The sequence below is a fragment of the Pleuronectes platessa genome, chromosome 5, assembly GCF_947347685.1.
Source record: "Pleuronectes platessa chromosome 5, fPlePla1.1, whole genome shotgun sequence".
Taxonomy (NCBI): Eukaryota; Metazoa; Chordata; class Actinopteri; order Pleuronectiformes; family Pleuronectidae; genus Pleuronectes; species Pleuronectes platessa.
Window position 1 is genome coordinate 15692691 of NC_070630.1, and position 20039 is coordinate 15712729.

Here is a 20039-nt window from a genome sequence, read left to right on the forward strand (position 1 = left end):
ACTGTGAACTAGGTGTTATGTAAACAGAGAGAGAACTGAGGCCCCTTCAGAGAAAAAGTGGACAACAGTGGACCACCAACTGAGTCACTTTTATGTTGTTCCACTTTAAGAGGACTGAGTTTGGTTCATTTAAAGATAACTATATCTGAAAGCTCCCTAATGGCGGACGGGTTCAACTAATTTGTCGTCAACATCTGCACAGCAACCACTAATCTGCAAAACGTTGCATACTTTGATCTACTTTTGAGGCAATTTTTTTCCCTTTCACTCGAGACTTCAACAGTTGGTTGGAATCCACTCTCCTTAATTTTCTCGCTAAAAGTTTTGAATACCTCTGTGTTCATGTGCAACTTCTCTAGAGATTGCGATACTTTCTCTTCAGCCCAAATATCCAGGAGGCATCTCACTTCGTCCTGAGTCCATGTTTGTCTCATAGAGGCATAGAGGTAATGACGTCTGATCTACTGAGCGGTCACATGGCTTTTATAGTACTGCAGTACAAGCCAGTAGCCAGTCAGATTTACCTTTAGCCTCAGTGAACCTGAGGTTCGGCCTGTATCAGTGATTACAAGGCCAAAACACTTGATAACACTAAGGTGCACAACTGAGGTCATATCCCTAACACCTGCTAACATCTACTTGTTTCTTGGTAACTTCATTTAAGCAGGAGATCTTCAAATGTACAAGGGTTATTCACCATCTAGTACTACGTTCTAAAAGAGTCCTGCAGCACGTGAGTCAACAAAAAAGTAGAATGAAGTATTTATAACATCCTAATTAAATTAAGCAACTAATAATAGTTAATAAACGGAGGGTCAACTACATCCAGGCATTTTGCTTCCTGAACGTTACATAGCATTTTTGTAATACAAACATTTCGTCATATCTTCTTATTATTTTTGATGTAGTTGTCAAAATTCCGACGGCACCTAAAGCAGCAGAAGTAAGCGACTCTCCACCAACGGTTTCTGTGACGTATTTTACGGGAAAGTCGGGACATGTCACCGCTGCGTTTGGAACATATCCATCCGCCAATTCAAAAAAAAAAGTGAAGAAACTAAAATGACTAAAATTATTTACAACTCAGCAGATTTTAATGAAGGAACCGGTGTTTGTAAGTTTAATGTACAACAGTTAGTATCGACTTATTAATGCTGTGTCATCAATTAAATATACATCAATCAAAGAAGGACGAGCAGCTCAAAATGGTTACAGACAAATTATAAACTTAATTTAAAGTTGTGCCGAAGAAGGCGCAGCTCCACGAGAACAGCTGGTACAAAGAACCTTTTGTTCAGTCACTGTTCAGCTCTCTGGTCTGTACAGCCGGAAGCCGTGCAGTAAGAAAAATGGCCACCAGAGGGAGCCAGACCCCCAGCAGAAGGGCGTTCCTGAAAACGCGGAGCCCTCGATGAGGCTGCGGGTTTCCATCGCTTGACCTTGTACAAAGACCTGATGCTGCAGAATAGTTCACTGCAACGTGTGATTACAGTTTAACTTGCCAACAATCTCTTAGTGCTGCAGTGCGTGTGTCTGTGAAGGGTCGTGTTGGATCTACAGCTTCATATTCCGTTGGTTTGCTGCCTCGTTGTTTTTTTTGTACTATATAAATGTATTTATACACTGGTGACCCAGAGTTTGTGAAGTTATTGAAGTCTGCTCCTCGTCAGTAGCTGGAGCTTCACAAAGCATTGAACTACAGCCAGGTTCATCGCTTTTTGTGGTCCCCTGGAAACATGTCCGAGTCGCTATTTGCAGCACGCTTCTGGATTTGCATGTGTTGAGACTTTTTGCAGCACTGCATATGTTGCCGAATTGATCAAGTTGTTCTATCCCACACTGCCGGCACAACTGTCTTGCTCAGTATTTCACAGACGGAGACTTTCGCTCGGGACTGGGGGATCAAACCACCGACCTTCAGGTCAAGTAATTTGGTATTTGTTGATTTAAAGTGCAAAGCTGTTGGGGAACTTCCACCACTGAAAGTTAAATAACATCTGTGGCAAAACCCAAGCTTGAAGCCCTGTTTAGAAGAAGGCCCCCCCCTAAAAATCCAGTATTAAAGGGATAGTTCACTCATCATCTACTCATCACTATGTGGATGGAAGGGCGAGTGAAGGGTTTTTCATCTGAAGAAGAGGTCCCCCTGGCTGAAACACTGTTTACCCCTAAACACTTTTTCAGTTTTTCGTTTCTCTATAGTATTATTTAGGTTTTAATATATGTATAAAAACCTTGTGAATTCTCAGATTGTGACCCACTGATTTACATTATCGTTTAATGGTGTATAATCTCTAAGTAACCGACACAACATCAGTTCTGGGGCCAAGGAGTTTTCCAGGGACAAGATACTCTGGTTCTGAGGAAACTATGATCGAAGATGTCATGTTTGGTCTGTGCTGTGTTCATGTGAACAACGGGGTTCACACAGAACTCACAGAGGGAGGAAATGGGGGCGTCAGCAGGAGACCTAAAAGCTAATTATTGCCCCGGGTCCCGCTCACAGTTTAATCCAGTCATGGTTGGTTGTTTCCTGAGGTTCTATGTATTTGCATGTGTATGTCTGTGTGCGTCTGAAGCTATTATAAGCAATCATGGAAACATAGCATGGAGGTCTATTTTCATAAGCTGTTTGAAGCTCTATGAGGGTGTGAGGGGCACTAATGCACCACATGAGGTGGCAGACTGAGGACTCATTGTCCCTGTCATCAGCTAACACCAGCACCTATGGCCCCCTGCACTTGCGCAGTTACCACGACGACAAGAATGCTAAGTATTCTTTCTCCAGTTGCCCGGGTGACACTAATTACAGGGTGTGGGAGGGCTCGCAGGACGGCAGAATTCCGGAACGACCATAGCGGCGCAGGGGAGAGGCGCTCAGGGACGCCCAGTGACGAACAAGGGCTTAGTTATACACGCACGCCACTCCCTGGAGCGTGTGTGTGTTTACGAGCAACTTGCACAGATTCCCCAGGGACACGTGTGCATGCCTGCCCTGCAATGATAATTACTGCAAGGCGATCACGCTCCAGATGTGTGGGTGCATGGCATGGATGTGTGCACATGTGAATGTTTGTGTTCAGGGGACATTTGTCGAGCGTGAGTAAATCTGAATGTTTAGGAGCGATCAACACGTCCCCCATCATGCTACTGTAATGGGACTTTGGGCCTGTTATGCATATTTCAAGGCGTATGACATGTTTCAAGGAGTTGTATCTTTTCACGGCAGATCTCTCTCATGCACACGTCCCAAGGCGCTTTCTCTCGCTCACACACAAACCATGCAGGAAGGACACCAGGTCAAGGACTACAAAGCGAGGGCACAAGCAAAATAAAAAAGCCCAAGTAAAAAGAGCAGAGGGGTGTAGCAAAGAGAGTGATGACTGCATCTAAGGTGAAGTGAAGGCACACATAGGGAGAGGGAATTGCATTTCAGCAACAGGGTCAGAGGGAGGCCAAAGAGATTAAACGAGTATTGACACAGAGACAGATTTATAGGACTGTGAATGTGATGGGACGCAGCAAGAGAGGTAGGTTTGTGAGGGAAAGTGTGTGTGGTGGCAACAGGGAGAGGGTGTGTCAGAGAGAGGGAAGAGTGTGTGTCATTGGATAGACCAGGAGCCGGGACAGTGAGTTAACGCCTCTGGCTGGCCGAGAAAGAAGTTTTCTCTATGTATACAGGCAGACATGCAGGTCACGGTGGGAAGGAAGTATAACAGGGGATCAAGAGAAAAAGGTTGAGGGTCAGGAGAGCATCTGGAGCAGGGACCAAGTGAGCAGTGGTGAAGAAAAGGCAGATGCGAGCGTCTGGCACCGACATGTTTCTTCCACAGACCTTTGAAAAGCAGGGAAAGTACAGGTGTGAATAATTCCACTGCTAGTCCCAGCGACGCCACGTCAGTGAGCCTGCACAACACAGGAGGCCTGGGGCTGCAGCGCCTCAATGAGATGCAGCCATCCTCCATGTTATTATTTCCACCTGGGCCTCCGCCGCGGCACCAAGTACCTTCAACTGTACAGGATAGAGTCTGCACCTTTTGTCTGAGCTGTATTCCAAGTCAAACTTCAAAGCTAACGTGGACGAGAAGTGCTCAGAATAATGGAACGTTAGGTGAGGAAGACCATGGGAAGTTCTGTCAGCTGCTGATTTGATGGTCAAGAATAAACAGTCAAATATGACCCTCGTTGATAAGTCCATACCTATATACAGTCTATGGCAGGCCTATTCAACTAGCGGCCTGCAAATCAGTGTAGCTTGGTCAGAAAAAATAAAACTAACGGACATGCCTCTTATACACTTTGAGACATCTAACCCAGAGCCATTGAGTTCCACTGTTGCCTCAACCGAGCCTGTGTGGTTACGTCTTTATGTTATGTGTCTGTGTTGGTTGCCACAACCCACTCCTCACTATGGCTCTGGTCTGGCTGCCCACTGAAACACATGCGCTAGCTTGCGCTGCCGATAAGCCGTGAAATGTCTCTCTTAAAGCCGAGGCGTCGTAAAGTTGACGGCGAAAAACCTCCAATTCCAAAGTGAATGGACTGAAAAGTATTTAGTTACTTTGCCAACCGTGATGAGCAAGAAATCAATGTGTTTATTGTGCAGCGAATTCATTGCTGTGATGAAAGAATACGGAGGAGGAAAGTAAACGGACTGTTAGCATCTCTTCAACAAGCTCAGTGTTCCCTGTAGATTTTGCACCGAACAGGAGAGAGACATGATAGCATCTCTACACGTAGCCTGGACGCTAACCAGACAGAAGAGGCCCTTTACCGAGTCGGAGACCGTTAAAGACTGCATGCTTTCAGTTATTGATGAGATGATTGTTTAAGAAAAAGTGAAGGAAAGCATCACGTCAGCCATTAAATAAGTGCCGCTCTCGGACACATCCACTCTCCGCAGGCTGGAGCTACTGGCAACAGATGTCGCGGGGAAGCTTTTGGAAAACCTTCGAAAAGCAGAGTTCATGTCTGTCACTGTGGATGAACCCACTGACGGTACCGACATGGCCCAGCTGTGCATATATATGAGGTTTTATGATGGAGTGCGCTTTCCGGAGGAACCTCTGGGGCTCGTTCCGCTGGAGGAACACAACAGGTGAATTGATCTTTCAAATTTTTTTTATTTTTGTTTTAAATTTTAACTCACTTTTCTATTGTAAAGTTATAAGAAGAGACTTATATAAGAAAAGTGGCAAAAGGCTGAAATATGCAAATATTGCACAACTGTTTTTTATTATCACTGTTGCTTTTCTCAGTGAAGGTTTAACGCTCATGTTTCAGGACTTGAGTTCTCTGTTCAGTGTGTGTGTGTGTTTGTGTTCTTAGGGGCTTTGGTTTAAAACAAGTGACTTATGTTTACAGATACAAAACAGTTGTCTACCACTGCTGATCAGAAGAAGTTTTTTGTTGTGTCATCATTAGACAGGTAAACAGATGTTTGTTCCACTTTATTTCCCATGAAGATTGTACTTTTATCGTTTTTTACAGGAGATGTTTGTCTTTATTCACTAATATTGTGTCAGTTAATGTTTGTGTTGATTTTATATTATCAAATTGCTTCAATTGTTTCTCTGTGACAAGAAGTTAAACACTCACCAAACCTCAGGCACAGCAGTATTAGTAACCAAGCAGTTTCAGTTGAGTTAGTTATAGTTAGATAGTTAAATAATTTAAACTTGTCAACAAGCTGTCAAAAAACAAACTTGTTTAAACTCCAAGAAAACTGAGAGACCGGCAAATCAACAGATTGAAGAAACAACGGATTCTTTCCTTTTAACAAATCACTTATCATTGTCTACGAATTGATTAATCATTTAATCAGGGAGCTGGTTGGTTTCTGTGTGTCTGAGGAAATCAGTTAGTGATTCTTCTATTGAAACAGATGAGGCATCTGAGATTTCACCAAGGTTAAATTCGTTTGTATAGTTTCTGGTGAAGAACTCCAGCTCCCATGAGTCATAGCAGACAGACATCCTATCAAAATGTATCAGAGGTAGATAGTTTCAGGATTCAAAGATCTTCATTGCCTTCATATTCAATTACAATGAACCTGAAGGAGGCCAAGATATCTATATATACATGTAAAGATGTATAGAAATAATATGTAACACAAATGGTAGCATCAGCAAATACCTACATAAAGAAATTAGATTCACATTTATACATATTTTGTAATTATCATATGGCTATATTTCATTAGATTTGGTTGACTTATTTAAAACAAATAGGTTTGAATAATTAAATTGATATATTTTTATAAAATGTCACATTTTTAGATTTGTGTTTTCTCTTTTTAAAATATATACATATATTGTATATATACAGTCTATGGTCCATACATCATTATGGGTTTGTGTCCTTTTCTATTGCCACTAGAGGAGTTTGCCTTTCGGTTTCTTCCCCCAACGCGACATGATCAACGTCTGAAACGCACTGACAGCTGAGGCCCTCTCTCACCTTTCATGCCAAATTTGTGTGTTCACCCGGGTTTCACGTTTCCATCTTTGCAGATAAAAGACCCCTATCTACTGCTAATCAATGCTGATTGAATCCATTCCCTTTGGAGACAAAAGCCAGATGTCAGCGGATGTTAGTAGGTTCTTCGACCAGTGGAAAAGGGGCTTAACTCGTGCAAGTAATCGTGCAGAATTTAGAGACTATTGTTATGTCATATTTAAATGTGTAAATCTTACTTTTTGCTCATCCTGACATCTCACATCAAAACAAGCTGATGCTACACATCCATGTCTCGTTAATACCCGATTAAACGTGTTATTGCCCTCTTGCTCCAAAAAGGAAACCAAAAAACAACAACATACTGCCTCCAACTGCCTTAAGTTTAAAGTCAGACGTTTGCTCCTGAGTGAAAGTTGTGGTTTTAAACTCAGATTCATGAGCCAGGAATAACAATCACTTGATAAACAGGAAAACTCTTACAAATTTGAGGAAGATCGATTATGTTTAACCTCCTCATTGTACTTATAAGTATATATTTACAATATACAATATATAGGACTTTTGTCATAATGCTATTGATTGAAATTATATTGTGATAGTTATTGATATTGTTCTGTTCCTCAGCCCTACTGTCAAGTTTTCTTGTTAAATAATTATTAGTCCCTCGACCAGGACTAGCAGTCACTACAGGGCACATCCTTACAAGTGAAGTCTTCCCCTTTGAAAAATGGGCACACACTCTTCATTGTGATGTCGACCGCACAATCGATGTCCTTCACTGGCAGTACATGATGACAAAAAGCAAGCAGTGATGTTTTTAGGCCAGAAACAATAACTCACCGGCGATACACACACACACACACATACAAACACACCAGACACACACACACGGCAAAGTGTCGTGCAATGAATAAACAGACACAAGGTCACACACCAGCACACACTCAAACACCGGAAGGCAACAAGACGTCAGCTGCAAAACAAATGTTAGCGTTACCTCATACTGTAAATCACATCAGGGGAATATGTACGGTTTATTTTTATAAAGTGATTCACTCTGTATTGAAGCTTTAAACTGAAGTTGAAGAATCATTCCATATCTCAATGAAATAACAACAGCCCACAGCATCTGAAAGGTTTTTCTGGTGTCATTAAGATTAATTAGAAAATCGTCATCAAAGATGTCAACGGACGTTACTCAATGACATTTAAAAAGTTCAATTCATTTTTTTATCAGCAATGCAAGTTAAGAGGAAAACATCAATCAGTTTATGTGCGATAGGAAATTTCCCATTTCCCCATCTGGAAACAACAGAAGAGGTAGAAAACAAGGCTTCGATGGCACAGAATGTTCCTTGTTCTGCGTTACGGCGTGTCCTCTCCACACAGACGCAGCAGATATGTGTGTGTTTTGGCAAACAGGAAACTTTGGCTGAATAAAATCATTACAAGTTTTTACAGCATGAACGAAGGGTATTGTCTCGTAGGCAGATTAGAAGAGAGGATGCAGGGAAGTTAAACCAAAAGCTTTCCATGTGTGCCAGTAAGTGGGGAAATCAGTAACATGTCTCTCTCACACACACACACACACACACACACACACACACACACACACACACACACACACACACACACACACACACACACACACACACACACACACACACACACACACACACACACACACACACGCACGCACACACACTCAGACACACTCTCAAATACTCCCACACACTCTTCTCCCATCATGCCATTTCATCCCAAATGTTGAGGGAGAGGAAGAGGGAGGGATGGAAAGACCTTGCACGGAGTGAATGATGTCAATAACACACAATGCCTGAGGGGAGAGGGCTGGGTAATTGTTGTGCGTGTGTGTGTGTGTGTCTGGGGGGGGTTGCACTTGCTGCCTTACAGTTTCTTTTGTGTTTGCCTGCCTTTTGTGTGTGTCCATGGGTGGCAAGGGACATGCTGTCATGCTCCTTCAGCGCTGCCCTTGTGACAGACTGTGTGTAAATGTCTGTGTGCGTGGGTATTTGTGCGTGCTCGGGTGTTTGTCTGTGAAATCCTGTGCGTGCCACTGAGACTGCGTGAGGCGGGTTGTGAGAAAACAAGTGCACGTCTGTCGGAGGTTCTGCGTCCTGGGAGTTTGCTGGTTGTGCGAACAGGACTCAGCAGTTGTGGCTGGTGTATCAAGTGTGCGGCAATGTGCACGTACTGTTTGTATGTACTTTTAGAGGACGGCATCTTGTGGGATATTTGTCTAAAAGGCTTTATTAAATATAAAAGATAAATAATTCAATAAATGCTATTTTGAAATAACACTAAAATAATGTCTATCCTGATGATTTTGTTTAGCCTGTTACTGTCTCTCCTTCCTCCACATCAGTGAAGGGACCTTACTCTGGCCTTCTCTCACTGTGCTGCTTGCTTTCAGTCTGGGTAAGGTCCCCTCTCGCTGTTTCTCTTCCCCTGACAACCCACCACCATTCCAGGACTCCACACTCTTCCCTGCTTCTTCTCCATCTGTGCCGCCCCTGCCTTTGTCTGTGCGGGCAGGGGAGGGTCGTAGGGTGTTTGGGGAGGTCGAAGAGCGGGAAAGAGGAGCCCGGCCTTGACTCTGGAGTTGGAAATGCTTGTTTCCCGGGGGTGTATGTCTCTCTGTGGGGTTTGGAGGAGACCTGGTGGAGGCCTGATGAGACGAAGGGGAGCGCAGACCAAGGAGCTCCACCTGAGCTGTAGACAGAGCCGCGGTCAGCTCCTCCCTCTCCTGACACTCTCTCCTCACTGTCTCCTGGAGTAACGCCACCTGGGGGGAGTTAAAAGAGACAGAGAAGAAATACAATAAAGTTCTCTTTTGTTTCAAACAAATCTTGTACTTCAATTTCTTTTCAAAGGCACTCATTGATATAAAGCATTCCCTGGTTCCTTGCCCAGACCAAAACCGAATTCTAACCCTGAAATCAGGTCTCAACCTTCAAACAGTCCATTGAAAATGGGTCAGAAATTGAGGATCAGCCAAAATGTCCCCACTCTGTAAGGTCTGGGCTCACAAACATATCTGTATAAGTGCAGGAACACACACAAGCCTCACCTCAAGAAGAGGATGAGAGAAAGTTGGGTTTGAATTAGATAGATACACTAAAAATAAACAAATACACACACACCAGCAGCCCTTCTAAATCAAGCATGAGCACATGAAGCCATCAATTCGAACTGGGAGCTACACATAAGGTACATCTGCAGTTTGACATCAAACTGTTTGGATCAATAGTGTCCGTGGGAGAACAGTTGGTTTATCTTCAAGCCTGCTGAGGAAGAAAACTTATTTCACTAAATAGAGTCTAATTAAAGCAATATTCTTGTTATGTGACAGAAGAGACTGCAAAACTGTTCATGTCCCAAACCAGAATTAAAAATAAATAACTCCTCTCACTGACGCCCTTCTTAGCTTTCTTGTGACTTTTCATCCATGTCTTACCAATATGGCGCACAGCTATAAATAATGCTTACTGGATCATTTAATTACAAACACATGCCTTTTGCATGGTTGACATTATTCCAACCATGTGCTGCTTGATAACACACATATGTTGTATGCATCCCAAAATGTTTGGAATTCAACAGATGCTTTATAGAAGATACAGACAGATCCCCGTTGGCCGTCTCCATGGACACCAAAGGAAATTACACTGCTCAAATCACTGGCTCTCACAATTGGCACATACGTGTGTGTTCAGCTTGGATAAAGGCTTCACTGCATTCTTATTCTATCACATTGTAGGAGAAAAGTTTATAAAATATCATAGATCAGCATTAAAGTAAATTAAATCAAATGCTATGAGGCAGATAAAAACAACTTGAATATTCTCACTAACCAGACTAATGAAGCCACCTGCTTCATCAGATCTGATCTGACGCGAGTCCCTGTTCACTGGCATCTAGAATGATTATAGGTTCAGGGAGGACCCACAACCATGTTCCCTCAATGTAGGTTATGTTTTTGAAGGTGGTGTGTATACATTGATCTCACTACTGCCAGGTTCTAAAGCACTGCATGCTAATTATGAGTTGGAAGAGCACTTGACTTGTGGGTGTGTGTATGTTTGAGGTTTCAGGGAAATTCCCAGAACTGGACGACATACAGCACATGTGTGTGCGCTCGCGTTTTGCAGTCATGATTTGTGTATGGTTTTCCTTATGCACGCCTGTAATTGTCAAAACATGTGTATGTTTTAATAGGGGCCTATATGCCACTATATCCATTCCATGTGGAGTGTGTCACGCCTTGTGCCATATATGCAATTATTGTGAGTGTGTGTGTAGGAAAGACTAGGAGAGGGAGTCTCCTTCCTGCTGTTTTTTATGCAGGCATGTGTAAGATGTGTATGTGTGTGTGCATGCGTGCGTTGTCGTGCCTGCCAGTCTAGAGAGACAGTCATCATTAGGGGCTCCTAGTGAGAGCAGGATTACAGGGGTATTAGATGGAAGTCACACGCAGACCTACACAAACCCTACTTTGAATCTAACACTGTAAACCACAGTCCACTGGCAACACACACATACAAACTATATGCACATGTGCCAAAAACCCTAATCAACATACAGTACATGTATGTAGACATGATTAGAGGCTTGGATTTAAAGGGACACAGCACAGCAAAATGCAGTGGATACATCTCCTGTAGACACACACGCACGCACGCGCACGCACACACACACAGGTTAGTTTAGCAGGAGGTTAAAGGTCAGGCGTCTTTTCCGTCAGACACAGTGACCTTTTCGTCTTGTCTCGCTTCATCTGCTACAAAGCAAGAGAGGGAGGAAGGAAGGGGGAGGGAGTCAAGACGAGACAGGGAGAGGGGGAGGGAGAGAGGGGAGAGAGTAACAGAGATAAGGAGAGAGGGAGGGAGAGACAGGGACAGAACATAAAGGATGAGAGACAGAGAGAAAGACTTTGGGTGGGGCAGAGAGGAAAACAAAAAGGCACTGAGGGAGTAGAGAGTCCTTCAGAATGAAAGGGGCTCTACCATTCATTGCATTCATTGTGTGTGTGTTTTCACTAATTTCTAAATTAATCTCAACAAAGAATTTCAGTTTAAGAAAACCTTTTACAAGATTATACACTCAACCTTTTGAAGGTAATGTTAGGAAATACTGTAGATAAACTATGATGTATAATTCAAACACAATATGTATAACAACATAATGTAGTCGTATAAGTACCGTTTTTACAGAGATGCCATTATCACTTGTAGAGATGCTGTAAGACCATTTTCCTTCTTGAAGACGATATCTAATTGACCAATTTTGACAGAAATCGATTTTTATGAACTGAGAACATGCAAGGTTATCAGGTTCACTATTTGTTTTGGGAGACATGCTATGAGATACAACATTTAAAGGACAAGAATAAAAAGAAAAGTCAAAAGTGTCATTTAAACACGGGGGTGTGGGGTACTTTGTGTGGTAGTTTCTTTAAAAATGCAAAAATATTGTTTACATTTATTTTAACTACAAAATACTTTAGCAATTCCTATTCTTGTCAAGTTTTTATTGTTGCTTTGTTGCCTTGAAACCTGACTGTAAAGGCTTTAATACTGCAACGGTATCCTGGCAACAGAGGGATATCACAAGGTCATGATCAAAACCTGACTATCTCTAACCCTCGCACGCACGCGCAAACACACACACACACACACACACACACACACAGAGATCAATACAACTTTTATAAAGAAGATAATGAATTAGATAAGAAGAGAGAGAGACAGAAAATGGAGAACAAGAAAGAAAGAGAAATACAAAGAAAGAAAGATAATCTAAAGGGATTATACTGATTGATCGGCTCTCAAACTACAGAGGCAGCGCGGTAAAGAAAATGGCCTCTTTAAATGAGTTGAGAAAGAAAAGACGGGAAAGGTTGGTGGGGGAGGAGGGTGCCATGTTGAAGGGCCATGAATGACATAAAAGAGGATGTCAGCTGTGAAATTGGCACCAGGGCACCTTGAGTGTCAAACTCCCTGGACATGCGCTCTGAGTCCGTTAAAGAGACAGAGTGTGGACAAAAAGGGAGGCCTGTCTCACTGCAGGAGGAGGAGGAGGAGGAGGAGGAGGAGGAGGAGGAGGAGGTGATTGAGTGATGTGAATTAGATGGTAGGCACTGATCGAACTCAGTGACCTTTACTAGCCTCTTCATCATTCCCATCTCGCATCTCGGTGGAGTTGACTTGCTGTTGTACTGATTGACTTGTTTATTGACAAAACATCCACCTTCTATTTCAGATTTCAGATTTAAAACTAATATTTTAAATTAAGCCTAACTGTCCGCTGTTATCTTGCCTACAAGATGCATTCACGGACCCTCGGACACACTACGTCCACTAGTTTAGCCACTTCAAGTCGACTTTTAGGCTTAAAAAACGGTGTGAAAGCAACAAACATTTTACAGTTAATGTTCCACTTAAGTAGCTTATTAAACCCTTTAAAATATCCTTTGTCCCTCATGTCTGAAATGTAACTACACCTTCGTTACTCAGGACATGACTTGGATCTATGAATATGCTAAAATGGCTCTTGTTCCTTCCCACCCTCACAGCGCCACCTGCAGTTGAGGAGCTTTTTCCAGTTACTCAGAACGACCAACAAGTTGACAGGATTGGTTTCTTAGGTTTGTGACATCACAAACTCTTGTGGCCAATACATTTTTTAAGACTGACATCTGTTTTTCACAATATTCAGGTGGAAATACTCAGCCGTGGCGTTGACAGCTTATTTCCCTCAAAATATATAATTTATCAAATAAAACGAATCTATTTTAACTTCCTGCAATTACGCATATGTAAAACACGTATATAATTATTATACTATATAACATATAATACCCCATTGCGTAATACACATTCATTTATTCACATTCATTGGCAAAGTCACTCATGGTCATTACTGTGATGCTGGCCTTCCTGTTCCAATTTTAGTCTTGCTCACAAAATGTGCATCCATACTCTATTTCACTGACTCCCACACACACAGGCACACACGCACACACTGAGCCACCCGTCCATTGCTTCCTTCCTCCAGTCTCTACAAATATACACCCCATCCTGCTTCTCTGTGCACGGCCTCCTTCTTTTCACGTTTTTGTTTAACCTCTTTAATTCATCTCCATTTGGATGGTGCAGCCACAGAAATCCACCACTGCACACACTCTGCTGCCAAACCAAATATGAACTCTGCCTGTCTCTTGTGTCTCCCCCTCTTTCTCTCCATCTCAAACTCTCTCACTCGCCTACTTCTGCAGCGAACACACTCGCACAAACACACATGTACAAAATTTGATCCAGCTCTGCTTGAATAGCGCTGGCACGGAAACACACCAGTAGAATATGTTGAGCAAATGCAAATCTATCCCTGTTCCAACTTTTACAGTGACAAAGTTCTCTGTCTTTCATATTCTGCTGAGGACCATCTAGATGCACACACACACCTCTTCTAGTAGTTCAGCATTCCTCTCATTTGTCAGCTTAAGTTCGCTCAGCTGTAGCACCTCCTGCTGTTGGGAGAGCTGTAGCTGCTGATGTGTCTCCTCCTCTCTCCTCCTCCTCTGCTCCACTTGTGTCCTCCTCTCCTCCTCCCTGCTCCTCCTCTCCCGCAGCAACTCCTCTTTTAGTCCTCCCAGCTCCTGCTCTCTCTGCTTCAACTGGAGAAGAAGAAGAAATATGGATATTTTACACTTTTGATTTAAGGATTTAATTACGTAACTATTTATGTGTTTTGCCGAAGCTGTTAAATGTTTTGAGACTTTCATAATTGTATGAAAGTCACAATATCTAAATACCACCAGTAATTATGCTTTTGGGCTTTTTAATTTTACAGTGACTTTTGCAAAATTACACAGACCTGAATAGAGCAAAAACTCTACCAGACCTCGAGAGTTTCTGCGTCATATTCTGTATGCAACATGTTTTCTGTTACCTCGTCTACATCTCATACAGAAAGCCAGTGACAGTCATGCAGTGCCAGACTCTGAGACTGAATGGGAAATCTCAATCTCAAAAATGTGTCAACCGTCCCAACTGTGTTTTGACTGTTACTCATGTCGTTAGTGATTATACTGTGGGTGGATATATGTTTCAGGGAGTGGATACCAGCAGGAAACCGTTTCACCGAATGCGTCATCATTTTTCTGTTGTCTCATCCCCTGTCTGGATTTTAAGTCAACTTCTCTGTGTCTATCTTCCTTCTTTATCACCTCAGTACAAACAGAGACAAACCACAGCGTCATCCACACTGTCTGCAGGGATGGGTGTTTTTTCAGTGTGTGGTTTCAACAACGTGAAGGGTCTTTAAAGGAATTACCACACAAATACACAGAAGCAGAAATACAGACACGGATGCAGACTTATCAGACAGGTATTACACATAAAAACTAAACTGCAGAACTTCACGGACAGGATAAGATATAAGCTGTGTTCAGGCATGAACTCCAGAAAATGATCTCAAAAAGGCAGCAGGACATTATGCTGGTCAGACAAAAACAAATGGAACATTTCCGGGACATTCAGGTGAGTGGTTGTGTGTGGATAGAGCCTGCAGGAGGCAGGACATGACATTCTGCAGTGGAAATCACATGTAGCACATAGACAACGGCATCAGCCCATATCGCCAAATGGGGGGGCGGCGTGGCCTATGGGGTAGAGCGGGTGTTCTCCAACAAGAAGGTTGGGGGTTCGAATCTCACTCTTTCCCATCTGCATGCCTAAGTGTCCTTGGCAAGATACTGAACCCCTAAATGGCCCCTCATAAAATGTTGAGTGTACTAAAAATGTAAGTCGCTTTGGACAAAAGCGTCAGCTAAATGACATGTAATGTAATGTCTCAAAAAAGCTCTTTGTCTGCGTCTTTATCATATTCAAGATATTAGTATTCTTCCACTTCTGTGTCCGTTATGTTTTGAAAACATCATCAACAAACCCATTAGCTAAATGCGCATGTTCTGGACATTTTCCAGCTGCTTTTTATAATGGGCCAACCGAGCTGTTTCTAGATATTTTACTAGGAGGCTGTCAGGAAAAAGACTGGAAAATGTGAAAGGCTACTTATTCGTACATTGCGTTCTCACATTCAGCCCCTCGAGATAATTTCAGGGAAATGTCTGGATTTCAGTGCATTTCTAGAATGGCTGTAGAGAACTGGGAAGTGCGACAGACCACAAAATAAAAGAAGAGAGACAAACAAGTCAAGTACATTACGACACTAAGAGGTATGGACCTTCTGCTGAAGCTGCGCGCTGTCTCGTTGGTGACGTAGAAGCAGCAGTCGGTTCTTCTCCCTGTCGATGGTCAGCTCCAGCTCCACCTCCCTGTGAAGCTCCTCCATCTGCTCCCTCAGCTGCAACGCACTCTGGGTCCTCTGCTCTTCCAGGGTAGTAGCCAGCTAGAGAATCAAAAGATGAGGAAAAGAGATCCATTAACACATGAGGCTGAGTATGTGTGTTCATTCTCACACACGATACTGACAATGTAACCACACACGTATAGTCTTGCTATTCAAACACTTTGTCTTTGAGAATGAAGCAATAGAAATTAATCTTTTCATCATCAGAAACATTTGTGTTTATATGGTAAGTAAACTCAAAGCAGAAGTGCAGTCAGGCGCACAATCTAAGGTCTGTCTCTAATTCTGAATCCTAAAAGAGACTGTGAAGTGCTGATTTCTTCATGATATAAACAGGAAGGAGAAAGGTCACAACGCTTTGTGGAACATGAAGTGCTGAGAAAGACAGAAGGAGACAGCAGCGTCGTTTCAAACCTCTGGATACCAAACACTCATGCGACCTGAAAATGTCAACAATGAAAACCTGTGCCGTAGTTTAACAAATAAAACGATTTAGCATTGCTCTCCGAAACTTTTAAAAACACATCAGTGCCTCTGTAAACAAATCTTATCTCAGAAGCAAAAGGCTGTCCTGCCCACATTCTAGCTCTAACCTCAACCAGACACTTGACAAATGTGTTATTGTTCCATGTTGCATTACATGTCATTGTTGGTGCGAGCTCCAAATAGAAAAGCCTTAACCCTCTTTATGATATATGAGCTGTTTATGTGACGCTTTATCAGAGACGGACAATGCCAGCGGTGCGACTGGCCTTGTCATCACACTCAAACGGTCACGGTCAAAAATTGAATTGTTGGGTAAATACATCACCCGCGTTGTCTCTTACAAGAGTGAGGCCGAAGCTGTGTGTGACATATTTTCATTCAGACTTGGCCAGGGCCACCCAGTTTTCCTACCACCAACACAACAGATCCGACAAACTGAGAGTTAGTGACAGTGGCTGGGATCATTGTGGCCGTGTATATGTGTTTATATCTGTGCATGTGTGTGTGTGCAGTGATGCGTGCAAGTGTGAAGAAAGAGAAATAATGGGTGTGGGTGTCAGAAGAAAAAAAAAAAAAAAAACGAATGGCGTGTGAAAATGTGTGTATTTGTGCCTGTGTGTGTCTGTGGGTGTGTGTTTAGCGTTTGAGGGACTGTGTGAGAGACTAAGATTGCGTGCGCCGGCTCAAATGAGAAAACACAACTTCCTCTTCGCAGGGTGAATGTACGCGTGAGGAGCATGGATGGCGTGTGTGTGTGTGTGTGTGTGTATGGACACAGCTGCCGTTTATATTTGAAAAGTACACGAGAGTGACCACTTCCTTTCTATGTGTATGAGTCAGAAAGCCCAGACTGAACAATAACCTGTATGGACGTGTGTCTGGAAAACGTCCCAGTGCATAAATCAGTCTGCAGTACTTTCTTTATTGTGTGTGTTCATCTGTCCTACAGCATGTACTGGGAGTATATTACAGCATGTTTTGTACTTGTTCTGGTCCGGAATATACTAGAATAGAGTACGGTGACAAAAATGCTTGATGACATGGTGGGTTTGTGAGGTAAATCGTATAAATAGGGTTAAAGTTAAATGCGTTTTTGCAGAACTGGGTCAGTGGTTAAGATCAAGTGCATGTCACGTAAAAACGTAATGTTCAAACAGAACTGAAGTTGACAGGTTTTACTCTCTCAGCTTTCGGGAGTCATACTGTCGTGATAGCTTGTGCCTGCTAGTATCACAGATTCCTTACACTGTGGTTTGCATAATGTAAAAAACGTCAGTGAATTATTGAGGGTACATCAACTGAAAATACTTGCAGACAGAGTAGTCTTGTTTCTTAAGTTGGCCCCGTAATGTATCTACTGATTCCACAAACGTCTGCGTGTCTGCATGTGGAGCACGCACCGTTCATCCTATCGGCTTCACACGGAATGAGCATTGTAAATTGGCGTGGAAAGTTAAGTGCGGATTTTGGTGTGATTTGGAAAAGCAATACGTTCAATACTGTAGTGTAGCAGCCAGTGGGGGCAGGGCAGTGTGTCTTCATCATGTGGACCGAGTGAAACATTAAGTCCTCTCTGATTGTTTATTGAACATTTATTTACCTTTCAATTATGCTGACGTACCTACCAATACAGTACCTACAAATAAAGCTCGACATCCTTTTCTTATACTCAAATTAATTCATAAAAAAAAAGGTAGAAAAGAGACGGGAACTAAAGTGATTTAATTTGATTTATTTTTCGGTTGTAATGTTCAACTAAATCTAAGTGACTCTTATTGCCTGACAGTCAGAGACACTACCACACAGTTTGACTAATAAAAGACAGCTTGGTTCTGACTGTGTGTGTGTGTCTGTGAGTGTGTGTGTGTATGTGTGTTTAGTTTATCTGGTGTTAAACAGACTGGTGGTTTTGGAGCCTCTTAATCTTATCCACATTGTGTGTGTCGGGATCCTCCCAGTTAAACTCCTCTGAACTGTGACAATGGTTTGGATTCTGTCCCACATGTCTGTTTACATCAGCACACTGGAACTAAACGTCGTAAACCGATACCCCAAAGTCACTGAGCTTGTGAGTGGCATTTTGATTTGTTTGAGTTCATCGTGCATAATTAAAGCATGACATCTACAGACTATAAAGCAGATATCCAGTTACACAAAGCCAGTAGATGATGCTGAGAAGACTTTGGGTTAATTATTAAGATTGCTGGTCATGTACTTTCGGAGCAGATCCAAGTCCTCAACTGACTTAGAGTCTGGGCCAATATTTATCTTATTGTAACTGTATGAAAACTTTGTGCACACAATAATGACAGTTTCCAAAATTTTAAACTAGAGCTGGGAAGAGGGCCTACCTTCACCAAGGCCCAACATTCCACTTGAAATCAACCAAGCCGCATCAAACTGCACACATTCATAAGTATCAGTCCACGACAAGGTTTTTTCAACAATAGCCATGTATAATTATGTCAAAAAATCCAATATTTCCTGTTAAATGCTCATCTTGGCGCATGTCGCAGTTTCGTGCATCCATTTAGTAGTTTTGCATAATCTCAATAATTTTGGTAAATAAAGCGTTGGAATAGATCAAGCATCCTGTCAATAGTATAAACTGAAAAGTATTTATCAGCTTGGGGGCATACTCTCAAAGTTTGTTATTGTTGTTATACCACAGTTATATTCTATTTAGTTCTATGTAGTAATAATGTTAACGTTGATATCTGTAAAGAATTACCTTTGAAGCCAGTTGCTGCCTGCAGTCGTCCTCCATCTTTTCCAGGGTTCTGCCATGGGAGTCTATCAATATGTCTCTGTAAACACAAGGGGACCTTTGTGAATACTTGGGGCGCAAACACTGAAGCATTCATTCATTCCGATCTGTTTTGTAATGAAATTGATGTGCTATGCCCCAAACTTCAATGTTTATCTCTTTATCTGAATAAATCTGACAACATCAAATTTCCCCTGTGTAGTGGGAAGATAAAGGTGGCATCGGGTCAACAGCAGCATCTGAAACCATGTTTAAAAAGCAGCTGCCCTCTGGATGAATAAGTCACTCCTTTCCTTTACAGCAGAGGCAAACACTCCATCTGTCTCTAGAATCATTAGCACTCTGCTGTAATTGATTGGTCCATATGAGACAGACGCTAAGTCACTGTTGGCTTCTGGAGTAAATGAAAGGACCCAGGCACAGACAGAGAAAGGGAAATTCATAAAAAAAAAAAAACATCACTATATCCTGACGCCAAATACAAAATCAGAGAAACAGACACACAAAAATGCAGCAGTGACACAGACAGATATGAAATTTTAGCACCAGACGAGACACGTTAGACCGCTTTAGCCATTTCGACAGCACAGCACTTTCTGCAGTTGAATAGACAAGTGAGTGCCCCAACATCACATCACATCGATATCTGTCACCATCTAAAAAGCTCTGATAATATTTACATATGCTTCTTTTTTGATGATCCTGTCAGGATGTCAGGTTGCGTAACGAATATTTAACAAGAAAACTCCCAGCGGTCCCTGGGGAAGCAGAGAGGCGGGTGAGGAAGGAATAGGAAACATCTGAGACAGTGAGAAAGGAAGAGCGTAAAGAAGAAGGGGGGAAGAAAGAAGGAAAGAAGGAAAGAAAGAAAGAAAGAGTAGCTGGCATTGAGATAGCTAAATGGGGAATATTTCATTGGTTTTTTGATCTATGT

At 42.4% G+C, this 20039-nt stretch overlaps 1 protein-coding gene across 1 annotated transcript in view; it reads right to left on the bottom strand.

Annotated features, from left to right (window-relative positions):
• Positions 1 to 6067: 6067 nt before the first annotated feature.
• The window catches only part of lekr1 (leucine, glutamate and lysine rich 1), a 30928-nt gene continuing 16956 nt past the window's right edge, over positions 6068 to 20039 (bottom strand). The window contains exons 4-7 of the mRNA XM_053422994.1: positions 19070 to 19145; positions 15727 to 15891; positions 13943 to 14155; positions 6068 to 9265 (exon numbers count right to left, since the gene is read on the bottom strand). Of these exons, the coding sequence (XP_053278969.1) occupies positions 8819 to 9265; positions 13943 to 14155; positions 15727 to 15891; positions 19070 to 19145 (901 nt within the window). The 3' untranslated portion in view covers positions 6068 to 8818. The remainder of the gene's footprint in view (positions 9266 to 13942; positions 14156 to 15726; positions 15892 to 19069; positions 19146 to 20039) is intronic.